Source organism: Coregonus lavaretus (genome assembly GCF_964263955.1).
Source record: "Coregonus lavaretus genome assembly, contig: HAP1_SCAFFOLD_7499, whole genome shotgun sequence".
Lineage (NCBI taxonomy): Eukaryota > Metazoa > Chordata > Actinopteri > Salmoniformes > Salmonidae > Coregonus > Coregonus lavaretus.
The window spans coordinates 1-15,459 of NW_028166387.1; the positions used below are offsets into that span (position 1 = coordinate 1).

General features: G+C 44.1%; 1 protein-coding gene across 1 annotated transcript; it reads left to right on the forward strand.

The window, feature by feature from the left end:
* The first annotated feature begins 623 nt into the window (after positions 1 to 623).
* On the forward strand, positions 624 to 13,170 carry LOC311114793 (tripartite motif-containing protein 16-like). The gene is made up of 6 exons (XM_084190034.1): positions 624 to 1,255; positions 1,648 to 1,776; positions 11,079 to 11,312; positions 11,453 to 11,612; positions 11,738 to 11,797; positions 12,034 to 13,170. The coding sequence occupies exons 1-6, from the start codon at positions 659 to 661 to the stop codon at positions 12,543 to 12,545; spliced, it is 1,692 nt and encodes a 563-aa protein (XP_084046160.1). The 5' UTR covers positions 624 to 658; the 3' UTR covers positions 12,546 to 13,170.
* The last annotated feature ends 2,289 nt before the right edge of the window (positions 13,171 to 15,459 follow it).

Below are 15,459 nucleotides of genomic sequence, written 5' to 3' on the forward strand. Positions count from 1 at the left end.
GTACTCTTCTTCCACTGTACTAAGCAGAAGTAATTACACTAGCCAAGTAAACAGGCTACTGGAATGGAAAGTGTTACATCATTCTCAATGATCAGTCAATACATACGGTATTCATTTCAGCTACAGTACATTGTATCCATTTCAAGTCCCACCTCCTCCATTGTAGCTAATTATCTATAACACATTGTACAGTTTTACAACCACGTATTAGTTATTATGGACGCTTATAGTTAGTGTCATAGCACGTAAGTTTAAGGCATTACAAAATTAATTAAAAGCATTATACATATGTACTTCATAGAAACTGTTACCCTTTATATATTCTAACCACTCTATTTAATTTATTCCATATTAAGGGCCCTAACCTAGGAACACAAATCTTAGTCTCTATTAACATTGTGTACAGTTCTCTCTCTCTCTCTCTCTCTCTCTCTCTCTCTCTCTCTCTCTCTCTCTCTCTCTCTCTCTCTCTCTCTCTCTCTCTCTCTCTCTCTCTCTCTCTCTCTCTCTCTCTCTCTCTCTCTCTCTCTCTCTCTCTCTAACCCCACCCCTCTGGCAGAACCAGGAAGTCCCTCCCTCCACAAACTCTCTTCTGTGGAAACGAAACTTATCTGAATCTCTGTGTCGTCTGTCTGTGTGAGAGTGAACAACCGTCCAAATGGCTCAGCAGGGAGTTTTGCTGGACCAGGACCAGTTCTGTTGTTCTGTCTGTCTGGATCTACTGAAGGAGCCAGTGGCTATTCCCTGTGGACACAGTTACTGTAGAAGCTGTATTGAGGACTGCTGGGATCAGGATGTTCTGAAAGGGGTCTATAGCTGTCCTCAGTGCAGACAGACCTTCACTCCAAGGCCTAATCTGACGAAAAGTAACATATTGGCTGAGGTGGTGGAGAAACTGAAGAAGACAGGACTCCAGGCTGCTCCCCCTCCTGCTCTGTGCTATGCTGGACCTGGAGATGTGGCGTGTGATTTCTGCACTGGGACCAGAAAGCAGAAAGCCCTCATGTCCTGTCTGGTGTGTCTGGCCTCTTACTGTGAGACTCACCTCCAACCTCACTATGAATCTCCTGCTTTCAAGAAGCATAAGCTGGTCAAAGCCACCGCACAACTACAGGAGAAGATCTGCTCTGATCATGACAAACTGCTGGAGGTTTACTGTCGTACCGATCAGCAGTGTATCTGTTATCTGTGTACAATGGATGAACATAAAGGCCATGATACAGTGTCAGCTGCAGCAGAGAGGACTGAGAAACAGGTAAGACCAGAACAACTTGTTGGTGACTGTCTGATAATCAAAGAATTCCAGATACAGTAGGAACTAAGGCTGTTTGAATATGAGATCAATCAAATGTAAACAATCCACGGCAGAACAAATATGAACACAAACCTGGAGTATATTGGGTTTGATCCAAATGTATCACCATTTTCTAAAGTCAAACACTATTATCATTCTGAATGCCCTTTTATAAGTCCAAAGTTCAGCCTTAACCCTTTGATACGTGTACGCCTACCATAAAAACTATAATCTTTCACATAGCAAGATAAACAAATATAATATTGGAAAGTGACTTCCTCAAGATTATATACCTTCCTCTCTATGTGCCCTATGTCACATTACTATACTATTGATCTAGTGGACAAATAAAGCTTGATAGCTCATTGAAGAGTGATTCTCCACAGAGGCAGCTGGGGATGAGTCAGCAGAAGGTCCAGCAGAGATTCCAGGAGAGAGAGAAGGAGCTGAAGGAGCTCCAACAGGCTGTGGAGTCTCTCAAGGTGAGTATTGTTGACCAGAGGAGAGGCATCATTTCACTTCTCTCCTCCAGTCAGAGAGAGAGAGAGAGGGGCCCCTATCCAATCCCACTGTTGGGAACAGGCTGTCTGGACCCCTGTCAGAGAATAGACTGCTTAATGTAAGTGACTGGTTATGAACCCGGGTCTACTGCGGGAGAAACCATCATCTTGACCAAAAGGACATTCCCTATTGTTCTGACTGATTTAAAGTCGCAAGCGGCTCTACCTCTTCACATAACCATGAGTAACCATGAGCGACTCATGTCTGCTATACATTAACAGGGAGCTCTCTCTCTCGATTCAATTAAATGGGCTTTATTGGCATTGGAAACATATGTTACATTACCAAAGCAAGTGAAATAAATAATAAACAAATCAGAAATTAACAGTAAACGTTACACTCACAAAAGTTTAAAAGGAATAGAGACATAAAAATAAATCAAAATCAAAATCAAATGTTATAATTCAAGTGCAAACAGAGTGAGCCATTCGCCAGACTGAGTTCTGGAGGTGAAATGGAAATGAATGAGGGAGAGTTAAGTGAGGTAGAAGGTGTGGTGAAGAGCTCAGAACCAGAGCCTGGCATCAATGGACATGATAAAGAAGAATCTGGTGCAGTAGGAGAGACATTGTAGGAGAAAGTGGATCCATTCCTTTTGGCAGATCCATTTGTGGTTTCATGTTGGGTGGGAAAAGAGTTGGGTGCAGTTGAATCAGTGAAGGTAACCTGTAGTGGACTTGTGATATTTGTTTGTGTTTCTTCTGACCAGAGGGAGTGGGCGCTCCGTGTCACGCAACTTGGGTCAAGATCTGTTTCTTGCTTTGCTCTTAGGAACAGGGCACCATTGAAAGGAGTGATTTCTGGGGTAGCGTTAAGTGTGGAGGTGGAGCAATTCAAGTTTAAGCTTCCTGGTGTTTGTGATGCCCGCCGTTTGGTGCAACACAGACCCGGTGGTGAGCGTGGTGAAACAGAGGAGTCACTGTCAGTCCTTTTGAGTTTTGAGTCTTTACCCGACAAAGTCATGGTAGGATATATCAGTTATTCTGTTAGAGCTTTCATGTGCTGATTCAGGTGCAACGTTTATGGTCATGTTGCAGCAGTTTGTAGGAGGGAGATTCCAAGATGTGGGAAGTGTGCAGGAGGGCATGGGATAGAGGATTGTGTAGTTTCAGTGGATAAAGTTGTGTGTGTCAACTGATGGGATGCCCATGTTGCTGGGGATCTGAAGTGTCCGGTGCGAGAGAGGCAGGTTGAGGTGGCTAGAGTCAGAGTAGTGCAGAAGGTGTCGTATGCTGAGGCAGTGAAGGAAGTAGAGGAGGATGGGTCAAGGGTGAGAGATCCTGAGAGGATCCCTGTGAGTAGTAGATCTGTGCCAGCACAGAGGGATAGGCCAACGAGTGATATATGCTTTAGTAAAGTTAGCTATTGTATTTGGGCATACTAGATTAGACTTCAGAAGAGTTACAGGGTGTGTTGAGTTGTGGTTTCCTGTCCTCCCAGGCCGTTGGCATGGTGCAGGAGCAGATAGGGTCAAAGTAGTGGAATGGGGTAGTGGGTATTTAATGAGTGTAGGGTTAGTTGGAAGGGTGTTTTTTTATTATTATTATAATTTCCTCTTTTCCCATTTTGTGTCACAAAGTATAATGGATTTATATTATAGTCCAGTTGGGGGCGGTAATGCAACATATTGGATGCCTACCGCCGTTAAACACCAAAGAAGAAGAACCGTTACATTATGTCTATGTACAGTATTGTAACGATGTTCATGTCTCTCTCATTCATTAACTTTCATGGTAGTTGGTTGTGTGGGTCTCTGGTTATGAATAGGGTGCTGACAGACAATTGTTGATGGATATTTATAGAGCTCTGATCAGGACGACAATTGATTACGGGTGTATAGTTTATCGAACAAGGCAAAACTTGGCTTCAGAAGCTGGACAGAATCCAGTATATAGCTTTAAGGATATGTATTGGTGCATTTAAATCAACATCTGTATGTGCTTTACTGGTGGAGGCAGGAGAGATGCCTTTGGATATACAGCGTAAAAAATGGTCATTATCTTATTGGGTTGAAAGGCTGTGAGGTTGAGCATCCCACTGCTACTGTTCTAGATGACTGTTGGGAATATACTAGTAGACAAGGCAGTGGTTTTGGTTGGACAGTTGGAAAGCTTGCTGATGAGAGTGGTTTGAGGGAGTTGGAGGTTGGCCCTTCTGTGGTGATAGGGGATGTTCCTCCATGGTTACTCCCAGACCCTGTTGTTGATCTAACCTTGGTAGAGAAAAGGAAAGATTGGTCAGAAGTCAGTGATATAGAGAAACTGGTTGACAATTACATTGGTAAAAGTTTTTATGCTTTTTTTATGCTTTTCACAGACGTATCCAAGGACCCAGATAGTGGGCTCAAAGGAGCAGGCGTTTACGTTCCTGAATTTGATGTGCAGATATGTAGAAGACTAACAGATGAACTGTCAGTATACTCAGTTGAACTGTTGGCGATAATAGTTGCCCTCCAGTGGGTGGAGGACGTACAACCTGTTAGAATTATAGTATACTCTGATTCTCTGTCTGTATTGAATAGTTTATCATCTGGTAAATCTAATAGGAGTGACCTGCTATTGGAGGTATTAATGTTATTATGGAGAATTGAGAGAATGGGTTTAGTAGTGAGATTCTTCTGGGTCCCAGCACATTCGGGTGTGGAAGGGAATGAAATTGTAGACCAGTTAGCTAAAAGAGCTTTGAAACTAGATATAATTTATATTAATGTTCCACTGGGTAGAGGTGAGGCCAAATGTAAGATTAGAGCCATTTTGATAGATGTGTGGCAGAAGAGATGGTACTCTGAGCACAAGGGCCGGCATTTATATGAATAGTTTACAGTTTTACAGAAAGGTCGATGGACCAAGATTCAAAAGTCAGATTAGGAAGGAAGAGGTGGTGTTTACTCAATTGCGCTTAGGACATTGTACATTGAACTCGTCATTACATCTCGTTGGCAAGCATGGGAATGGTTTGTGTCTGGAAGGTACGGTCGATGAAACGGTGGAGCATGTGTTGTTATATTGTTGTAAGTATGTTGAAGAGAGGGAAAGATTGAAGTGTAGTGTCATTAAGGTTGGACGGGGTTGGGGGGGGGTTGGAAGGGATTTTGGGGATGGGGGAGGGCAGGGACGGCCTGTTCAATAGGGCGATATGGGCGACGCACTGCCAAACGGGAAAAGGAAGGGATTTTTTTTCTAATCAATTATATCACGGCAACAGTAGTTATCAGTGTTGTAATCTATACGTCTGATCTGCCACAGTGCCACACTGCCACTAAATGTCGAATCAGGCTAAAGTCGTGCTTCAAATGGCTCCACCCCCTTTTGGGGCGATTTCAGTCAGATTGAAAATCGCCCAGAATTTCTGTCATAGACTCCCATGTAAAATCTATTTTTTTCAAATTTCAGAGCCTTCAATACAATCTCAATGGGTGTCTGTGGGCTTGCACTTACGCGCTTTCGTCATACGTTACGTAACCATGAACGTAACTGAGAAAAGAGTGGATTGTTTGAAAGAAGTTCCTTTTTGTCGGCGAACAAATGAAGATAAATTGGCAACGAAACAATTAGGACCTCCCAGACCAAATTTAATAATTCAACAGGTTTCTACTAAAGGCGGAAAGTCCTACACCCGAGGATTTTCCAAAAATTGGTACGAACGAAAAAAGACATTGCCACTCACTCAACTGGATGACGAGGGATACAGGCTAGCTGTCCGCCGCCACAACGATGAGGTTAGTGTTGATAATCACAAGTTTACTGGATGTGGATATGGTGTAATAAAGGCAGTTTATTCAGAGGTAAATATATCTGGAATCGCGTTCACGGACCCGTTCGTCAAACTCTTAAAAATGAACTTGGGCTGGGAATTGCCAGGAACCTCACGATAAGATATATGCATCAGCATTGCGAGTCTCATGATTCTATACGTATTGCGATTCGATACTGTGATTTTATTGCGCACCATATGTCTGTTGCAGAGGGATCAGAAAGCCATGAGAACGAGTTTTGATCAGTCATGGAAATAAAAGTGCTGAAAACAAATTGTCTCCCAATGTGAAAAGATTGAGAACAAGCTATGAAGGAACAATAATGGTGTTTTGGTGCAGGTACAGCCAACTAGCGCTAAAATATTGCGATATTGTCAATACAGTATATCGTAAAGTATCACTATGTAACTCGATTTCTTTCACCCCAATCCCTCAAATTAACGGTAAATAACTTAATTGTTTGCCCCACATTTAGCTAAGATGATTAGCTAGCCAGCTAAAATGTTTTAGTTAGTTAGCAGTCGCATCTACAATAGTTTACTGTCAATAACATGTCTCCAAAAATGACGTGGTGTCTCCAATTGTGTTGACATTTTACAATTGCAATGCGCATCCATGAGTATCCACTTTCTGTAGCTCAGCTGGTAGAGCATGGTGCTTGTAACGCCAAGGTAGTGGGTTCGATCCCCGGGACCACCCATACACAAAAATGTATGCACGCATGACTGTAAGTCGCTTTGGATAAAAGCGTCTGCTAAATGGCATATTATTATTATTATTATTATTATTATTATTATTATCTGAAGAGAGCCCCGAAACATTGTGTGCAGACATTTTATGCAATAAATGAAGTAGGTTCAATCTAGTAGTTCTGATCTTCTGATTGGTCCTGATGAGTTGGGCGAGGTCCCCTGCAGGCTACTGTCACTGTTGCATTGGCTCTGAGTCGGGTTCTCTGTCTTCAAATGTTCAGCCTAAGAGAGGGGATTTTTGTGTGTGTGTGTGTGTGTGTGTGTTTAACAGTGATGATGTGTGTGTGTGTGTGTGTGTTTAACAGTGATGATGTGTGTGTGTGTGTGTTTGTGTGTGTGTGTGTGTCCTCAGAGCAAGAACTCGTGAGTTGGAAGAACTGAGAGGCCTATGGCGTGGGTGTTGTCCTTGGCCACCTGCTGACAAGGCTGACAAGATAGGACCCTTTTGTCCATTGTTATTGGATAGGAACAGAACTTATAACCAGCTCCTGACCTAAATAGATCTTAGCACAACATTTTACTCAACATATCATATTCCATATTCACTATAACAAATATATTTACTACGACATTAGCAAGAACCGCCACATCCTCAGCCGGCTAATCCAGTGTGTGAAGTTTTGCGGAGTGTTTGAGTTAGCTTTGCGAGGCAAAGATGAAACTGAGGGCTCCACCAACCCTGGTAAGCCAACACTTTTGAGATCAGTCAATAAATGCTTCTGGTATTGACTTATATGCTGCCCCTGTCTTCATGTTGTTGCTGGACATATCTTTTTTTAAATGTGTGTAGGTCACCTAAATCATCAGAAAAATTGCCCCTCCTGAGAATTTTTTCAGGAGCCGCCACTGGGGGAGGGTCTATTAGAAGTTAGTAGGGCTCTTCTTTATTTTCTCAGAAGTACTGAGTTAGGTAGGAGGATTTAGAAATGTTGGAAACCGTGATTGACCACACACTCCAGCACAGTAGGTGGCGGCATGCACCTTTAACGTTGGTTTGTGGACCGCCATTATATCATAGAAGAAGAAGTTGTTGCTGTGAGAGATTTGTGGTTCGTGAGGAGGGCTACTATTCTTTTTTCTTTTGGTTCTTGCGTATTTTCTGAATGTATTTTCTCATGGTGGAGGGTTTGTTTATTGGTTTCCACTGTTTATCGTTTAGAGTTGAGGGGGGAGTAGGGGTAGTTTGTTAGGGCGGCGTGATGGCCTCAACCGAGTGGAGAAGAAACGTTGTCGCTTCGGGTCCGTTCCGGAGAAAGGTGTGGAGGAAGTTTTGCTCATGGTCGGCGAACAGGTTGGAGCGGAACATCTGGACTCTGCATCCAGAATGAACAAGGCGGTGGTTGTGTTAATGAAAAAGGTTTGTCTTGTTGTGAGGGGTGTGTTGGTGCAGATGTCGCCTCTTTCGATAAGAGTTGTGGTGGCTAATCTGCCTCCGTTTATTGCTTCCGAACAGACCGCAAGTAGTTGGTTAGTTTTGGTAAATTTGCAAGTGGTTTTCGTGTGCTCTCGGCTGGGTGCCAAGCGGAATCCGTTAAACATGTCTCTTTTCGTAGACAAGTGTTTGTTTCTTAACAAACCTCAAGGTTACACAGGGGAGGGGTGGAACACAGGGTTTGGTAGCACAGATAGTGTTGGGTGTTTCTAGTGTGGGGATCATCAGTTATAGGCTACAAGCAGCAATATGATTGATAGGTAGGACAGGTATTGAACCCAAATAATCCCTACTCAGATGCGCTAACCTCAACCCTAGTAAACATGCATTATAAAAACCTTCTATATAAAATTATCTCATATTGGGAGTAAATAGCCTCTGAATAGAAAAGAAAAAACACTGCATCTTCCAGCCCACCAATAAATTACATAATGCAACCGTGGCGGTTAGCATATTTACCTCAACATGCCCCTCGCTTGCGTGAGAAGGCAGAGTGCTCGATGCTGGTTGATGAATTTGACAATTAATGTACTAGGAAAATACGTTTTTGTCGACCAGAGGTGACTGAATTAATGTTTAGGCTTATTGATAATCATTATAGTAATGAAGTATAATTTCAAAACATGACCATAAAAACAGGTAATAATAAACATGAATCATCATTATATTACTTCACAGTAATGTGTTTTCAGTCCTTCCTCTTGCGTTAGCAGTGTGGAAAGGGACAGTAAAAAGCTCAGGCAGGAGTTTTCCTGTGAAACGAACCCACAACCCTGGCGTTGCAAGCGCCATGCTCTACCAACTGAGCTACACGGTAGTAGTGCATGGCCAAGTGGTGGTGCGCAGGCCGTGGAGAAAGCGGTGGTGGGGAGGGTTGCAGCTGGGCTACATGAGCTGAGGCAGGTTTCTGTAGTAACAGAGACTCCGGTGGGCAAAGGCTTGGTGGGCTCATCCCAGGAAATATTGCCTGTCATTGGGGAAGAGGCTCTGATCAGGGGGAAAGTGCAGGGGGGCAGAGACTGGGGAGGAGGAGGACAGTACCTTGCCAATGGAGGAGGAGGAAGAGGGGGGAGGTGAGTCTGCGGGAGCGGAGGACAAGGCGTCTCGTTTTCAGACGGCTCATTGGATCCAGAGCTGACAGACAGTCAGGCTGAGGGCCCAGTATATACGCTGAGAGAACTTTCTAGGTTCCTGATGGAGACTAAAGGGGAAAAAAATTCTGCTGGAGTCTTATTTTATTGATCCTGGAAGGTTTGTAAGGTCAGTACAATACGTGATGAAGAATGAGGGGTTTAGTGTCCTCTCACCCAGGAAGCGGTATAGGCTGAGAAAATGGGTCATGGGTTCTTAAGGGCATGTCTTCAGAATCTGCTTAAATGGATGGTTTTTTCTGGCATGGCGGCTTTATGGGCTTCTCTACTGGTTTCTGATTGTGGTGATTTCCCTCCCACCTCTTATGGAGATTTCACGGTTAGACTTCCTTAACATGAACGGCAGCAGAGACTGGGGGAATAAGTCAAACAAAAGAGGTGTGTAACTTCTGTTGTGGGGAGATGAGGGAGCCTGATGGGTGGGTAACTTCTGTTGTGGGGAGATGAGGGAGCCTGATGGGTGGGTAACTTCTGTTGTGGGGAGATGAGGGAGCCTGATGGGTGGGTAACTTCTGTTGTGGGGAGATGAGGGAGCCTGATGGGTGGGTAACTTCTGTTGTGGGGAGATGAGGGAGCCTGATGGGTGGGTAACTTCTGTTGTGGGGAGATGAGGGAGCCTGATGGGTGGGTAACTTCTGTTGTGGGGGAGATGAGGGAGCCTGATGGGTGGGTAACTTCTGTTGTGGGGAGATGAGGGAGCCTGATGGGTGGGTAACTTCTGTTGTGGGGAGATGAGGGAGCCTGATGGGTGGGGAGCTTCTGTTGTGGGGAGATGAGGGAGCCTGATGGGTGGGTAACTTCTGTTGTGGGGAGATGAGGGAGCCTGATGGGTGGGTAACTTCTGTTGTGGGGAGATGAGGGAGCCTGATGGGTGGGTAACTTCTGTTGTGAGGAGATGAGGGAGCCTGATGGGTGGGTAACTTCTGTTGTGGGGAGATGAGGGAGCCTGATGGGTGGGTAACTTCTGTTGTGGGGAGAGGAGGGAGCCTGATGGGTGGGTAACTTCTGTTGTGGGGAGATGAGGGAGCCTGATGGGTGGGTAACTTCTGTTGTGGGGAGATGAGGGAGCCTGATGGGTGGGTAACTTCTGTTGTGGGGGAGATGAGGCTGCGGCTGTGGAGTTGTACTCTGATTTATAGAGGGCAGAACTCTGTGATCCTGGGTGTTCTCAGGTTCTGATCACAGACCTTTCCAAACTCTCTCTGTCACAGAGAATAGACATTTCCCTGGCCTTTCACAAACTCTCAGCTGCCGTCTCTCAGACGGTCTGCCTCCGATTTTTTTTTAAAGGTCTGGGAAATTATTGGACAGGACGTGTGTTGCTACTGTACCCTACGGAGGTGGGCTGGAGGGAACCAGCATGTGCTCTGTTGAGGAGGGCTGGTGGTTTGGGGCTGGATCAGCAGCTCTTCATCATGCGGCAGGAGAGACTCAATACAGCAGGGGTCTCTGATTTCTATGCTGCAGTACTGAGGGCTGGAGCAGCCTGAGGAGGGGCCACCACCGTTTCCACCACTGGAAGGGACAGCAGAGACTGGGGACTGGCAGGAGAGTCCGGAGGACTTACTGACTTTTAACACTCTGAGCTTAGTGGGAGTGAAGGGGCATCAGTGGCAGGGGGTTGTGGGGGCTGAGAGCATGGCAGGGTATAGGTGGAGGGGCTCTATAAGCTCCCAGTGCTGGAAAGGTCAGGGGTCGTCCAGTGGAGGGTATTACATGGAGCCCTGGACACCAATAGCTGGTTGGCTCGGGTTGACCTGGGAGTTGGGGAGGGGTGTCCGTTTTCTGCAATGACAGACTGTTCATCATGTTTTTTCTGTGTTGCCAGGGTAATGCCATTACTGTTGACGCCTTAGGGTTGAGTTTGAGTTGTACAAAATGATCAACAGTGTGGAGATGTTTCAGGAGGTATGGGGGCTCAGGGGGGCTGTGTGTACGGCTGGAGAGGAGGGGTTGGATGGACGGTTGGAATGTGGTGCTGGATGGTGTATTGTACTGTGGTGTTGGGTACTGGATAATGTGATTGTGTGGAGGTTGTGGTGGCACGCAATGTGTTTTTAGGGGTGGGGGTGTTAGTGTAATGAGGATGGCTCATTAAAGTAAGACAAGTCTCTCTCTCTCTCTCTCTTAACAGAGCTCTGCACAGGCAGCAGTGGAGGACAGTGATAAGATCTTTACCGAGCTGATCCGCTCCATTGAGAGAAGGCGCTCTGAGGTGAAGGATCTGATCAGAGCCCAAGAGAAGGCTCAAGTGAGTCAAGCTGAAGGACTCCTGGAGCAACTGGAGCAGGAGATAGCTGAGCTGAGGAAGAGAAGCAATGAGCTGGAGCAGCTCTCACACACAGAGGATCACATCCATTTCCTCCAGGTAACTCAACTGCCTTGATACATGTGATATGAAACTAAAACTCTCAATCATTTGGTTCTGTTCTCTCCCTCTCTCTCTCTCTCTCTCTCTCTCTCTCTCTCTCTCTCTCTCTCTCTCCCTCTCCCTCTCTCTCCCCCCAGAGTTATCAGTCTCTCTCCGGTACCATTGTATCTTCAGATTTACCCAGCATCGTTGTCCGTCCTCTTCAGTACTTTGGAGATGTGAGTAAGACTGTGTCTGAACTGAGAGAGAAACTAGAAGACGTCCTTAAAGGAAAATGGACCAAGATCTCCACTACAGGTGTGTTGAAAATAATAAGAACATCAACTTTAGACCATTGAAAGTTCCCTACTAGTCATATACATGTGGAATATGGTGTGATGATAACATTCCCTCTCTCTGGGAATGTGTTTGTGTGTCTGTAGTGAATATAGTGGATGTTGTACTGCCTCCAGAGCCCAAGACCAGAGAACAGTTCTTACAATGTGAGTCTCTTTATTCTGAAGTAACTAACAGTCTCTTTTTACTGACACTCCTAACAATCCCTCTAGAAATATATAGCAATAGTAGATCTAATCAAAGACTGAGTATCTATCTGACTCCTCATATTTCTCTGATTTGATCTCTGCTGTGCTCTAATCAAAGACAGGGTAGATACAGTATCTGACTTCACTTATTGTTCTAACTCCCCTCATTGGTCTCTGCTCTGCTCTTCTCCCAGATTCCTGTCAGCTCACACTGGACCCAAACACAGCACACACACACCTCTCTCTGTCTGAAGGGAACAGAAAGGTGACCAATACAGGCCAAGTCCAACCATATCCTGATCATCCAGACAGATTCACCAACTACTATCAGGTTCTGTGTAGAGAGGGTCTGTCTGGACGCTGTTACTGGGAGGTGGAGTGGAGTGGGGACTGGGTTGATACAGCAGTCTCATATAAAGACATCAGCAGAACAGGGACAGATGGTGGATTTGGATACAATAACAAGTCCTGGTGTTTAGAGTGTCGTAGTGGTAGTTATTGGTTCAGACACAATAATGTTGAGACTAAAGTATCAGGCCCTCAGTCCTCCAGAGTAGGAGTGTACCTGGATCACAAGGCAGGTGCTCTGTCCTTCTACAGTGTCTCTGACACAATGACCCTCCTCCACAGAGTCCAGACCACATTCACTCAGCCCCTCTATCCTGGGTTTTCTCTCTTTGGTACTGCTGAGCTGGTTAAACTGTAGTAGGGTCCACATAGATACTAGTCATGCTGGTGTAGTCTATAGCTGAGCTGGTTAAACTGTAGTAGGGTCCACATAGATACTAGTCATGCTGGTGTAGTCTATAGCTGAGCTGGTTAAACTGTAGTAGGGTCCACATAGATACTAGTCATGCTGGTGTAGTCTATAGCTGAGCTGGTTAAACTGTAGTAGGGTCCACATAGATACTAGTCATGCTGGTGTAGTCTATAGCTGAGCTGGTTAAACTGTAGTAGGGTCCACATAGATACTAGTCATGCTGATGTAGTCTATAGCTGAGCTGGTTAAACTGTAGTAGGGTCCACATAGATACTAGTCATGCTGGTGTATTCTATAGCTGAGCTGGTTAAACTGTAGTAGGGTCCACATAGATACTAGTCATGCTGGTGGTGATGGTCCCCAGATATAATACTCTGTTTTTCTGTACAATTATTTTTGTCTGACTGATTTAATATTCAGAATTTAATTAAAACTTAATAATGTATTTTTTATCAAATGCAATGTTTTAATTGGGAACATTTACATTAATCATGATGTATGCTGTTAATGTATGTTGGTTGTCATTCAGAACCATTGAAATGTTTTCTCAATTGGTTCTCTGTCTCAATGTCATTTTCCTCAGTATCATGGAACAGGTAGTGTTACTTACTTGCTAATTGAACTATATGGGCCGGTTTCCCGGACACAGATGAAGCCTAGTCCTAGACTAAAAAGCATGTTCAATGGAGATGTCCGGGAAACCGGCCCTAAATTTGGTATATTTTATTCTCCCATACTGCTCAGTCAAGCAACATTAAACCTGTCCAACAGGTGGTGCTATTAGCCCAGCAATAAAAACAGCAGATATATTGACTTGCCACTCAGTATATCAGTAATGTTCAGAATTGTACTTTAATATCATTGGAGATTGATGGCCTTTTTAATCCACTATCCAGAGTCAGGAACAGATGAAGTTAGGTCTGCTACTGTTCAGTTATTAAATATGATTCATGGTGATGGGAAATAAAAAATCCATCTAGTAGTAGTTTTCCTTTGCTATTTATTCCAAGGTGTGTCTTTAACTTGTAAATGGATTGTGTTGAAGCTGGCATGTGGTGTGGATGATAGAATAGAGTGAATAGAGGAGAGAAGAGAGGAGGAGAGGAGAACATCATATAGAAGACAGATAAGATAGAGAGAGAATTCATACCCAGGGGAGTTACTGACTCTGGCCCAAATGACACCCTGTTCCCTACGTAGTGCACTAGGCTACTTCTGACCAGATCTAAAGTAGTGCACTACATAGGGAATAGGGTGGAGATTGGAGATTTGCTCACTGGCATTAGAATTTTAGAATATCATACTGTAATGTTAGTGGTTGCCTCATTAGAATATTAGAATGTAATGTTAGTGGTTGCCTCGTTAGAATATTAGAAAATCATACTGTAATGTTAGTGGTTGCCTCGTTAAAATTATAGAATATCATACTGTAGTATTATTGGTTGCCTCATTAGAATATTATACTGTAATGTTAGTGGTTGCCTCATTAGAATATCATACTGTAATGTTAGTGGTTGCCTCATTAGAATATCATACTGTAATGTTAGTGGTTGCCTCGTTAGAATATCATACTGTAATGTTAGTGGTTGCCTCATTAGAATATCATACTGTAATGTTATTGGTTGCCTCATTAGATTATCATACTGTAATGTTAGTGGTTGCCTCATTAGAATATCATACTGTAAAGTTAGTGGTTGCCTCGTTAGAATATCATACTGTAATGTTAGTGGTTGCCTCGTTAGAATATCATACTGTAATGTTAGTGGTTGCCTCATTAGAATATCATACTGTAATGTTAGTGGTTGCCTCATTAGAATATCATACTGTAATGTTAGTGGTTGCCTCATTAGAATATCATACTGTAATGTTAGTGGTTGCCTCATTAGAATATCATACTGTAATGTTAGTGGTTGCCTCGTTAGAATATTATACTGTAATGTTACAGTGAGGGAAAAAAGTATTTGATCCCTTGCTGATTTTGTACGTTTGCAAACTGACAAAGAAATGATCAGTCTATAATTTTAATGGTAGGTTTATTTGAACAGTGAGAGACAGAATAACAACCAAAAAATTATATATTGTTATAAATTGATTTGCATTTTAATGAGGGAAATAAGTATTTGACCCCTCTGCAAAACATGACTTAGTACTTGGTGGCAAAACCCTTGTTGGCAATCAGAGGTCAGACGTTTCTTGTAGTTGGCCACCAGGTTTGCACACATCTCAGGAGGGATTTTTTCCCACTCCTCTTTGCAGATCTTCTCCAAGTCATTAAGCTTTCGAGGCTGACGTTTGGCAACTCGAACCTTCAGCTCCCTCCACAGATTTTCTATGGGATTAAGGTCTGGAGACTGGGTAGGCCACTCCAGGACCTTAATGAGGTTCTTCTTGAGCCACTCCTTTGTTGCCTTGGCCGTGTGTTTTGGGTCATTGTCATGCTGGAATACCCATCCACGACCCATTTTCAATGCCCTGGCTGAGGGAAGGAGGTTCTCACCCAAGATTTGACGGTACATGGCCCCGTCCATCGTCCCTTTGATGCGGTGAAGTTGTCCTGTCCCCTTAGCAGAAAAACACCCCCAAAGCATAATGTTTCCACCTCTATGTTTGACGGTGGGGATGGTGTTCTTGGGGTCATAGGCAGCATTCCTCCTCCTCCAAACACGCTGAGTTGAGTTGATGCCAAAGAGCTCCATTTTGGAGCACAACACTTTCACCCAGTTCTCCTCTGAATCATTCAGATGTTCATTGGCAAACTTCAGACGGGCATGTATATGTGCTTTCTTGAGCAGGGGGACCTTGCAGGCGCTGCAGGATTTCAATCCTTCACGGCGTAGTGTGTTACCAATAGTTTTCTTGG

What these genes read in the sequence shown, in the direction of transcription:
- LOC311114793 (XM_084190034.1), top strand. Translation starts at nt 659, where the DNA reads ATGGCTCAGCAGGGAGTTTTGCTGGACCAGGACCAGTTCTGTTGTTCT. An exon ending in ATCACATCCATTTCCTCCAG is followed by an intron (nt 11,313 to 11,452) that starts GTAACTCAACTG and finishes CTCTCCCCCCAG; the next exon opens with AGTTATCAGTCTCTCTCCGG. An exon ending in CAGAGAACAGTTCTTACAAT is followed by an intron (nt 11,798 to 12,033) that starts GTGAGTCTCTTT and finishes CTCTTCTCCCAG; the next exon opens with ATTCCTGTCAGCTCACACTG.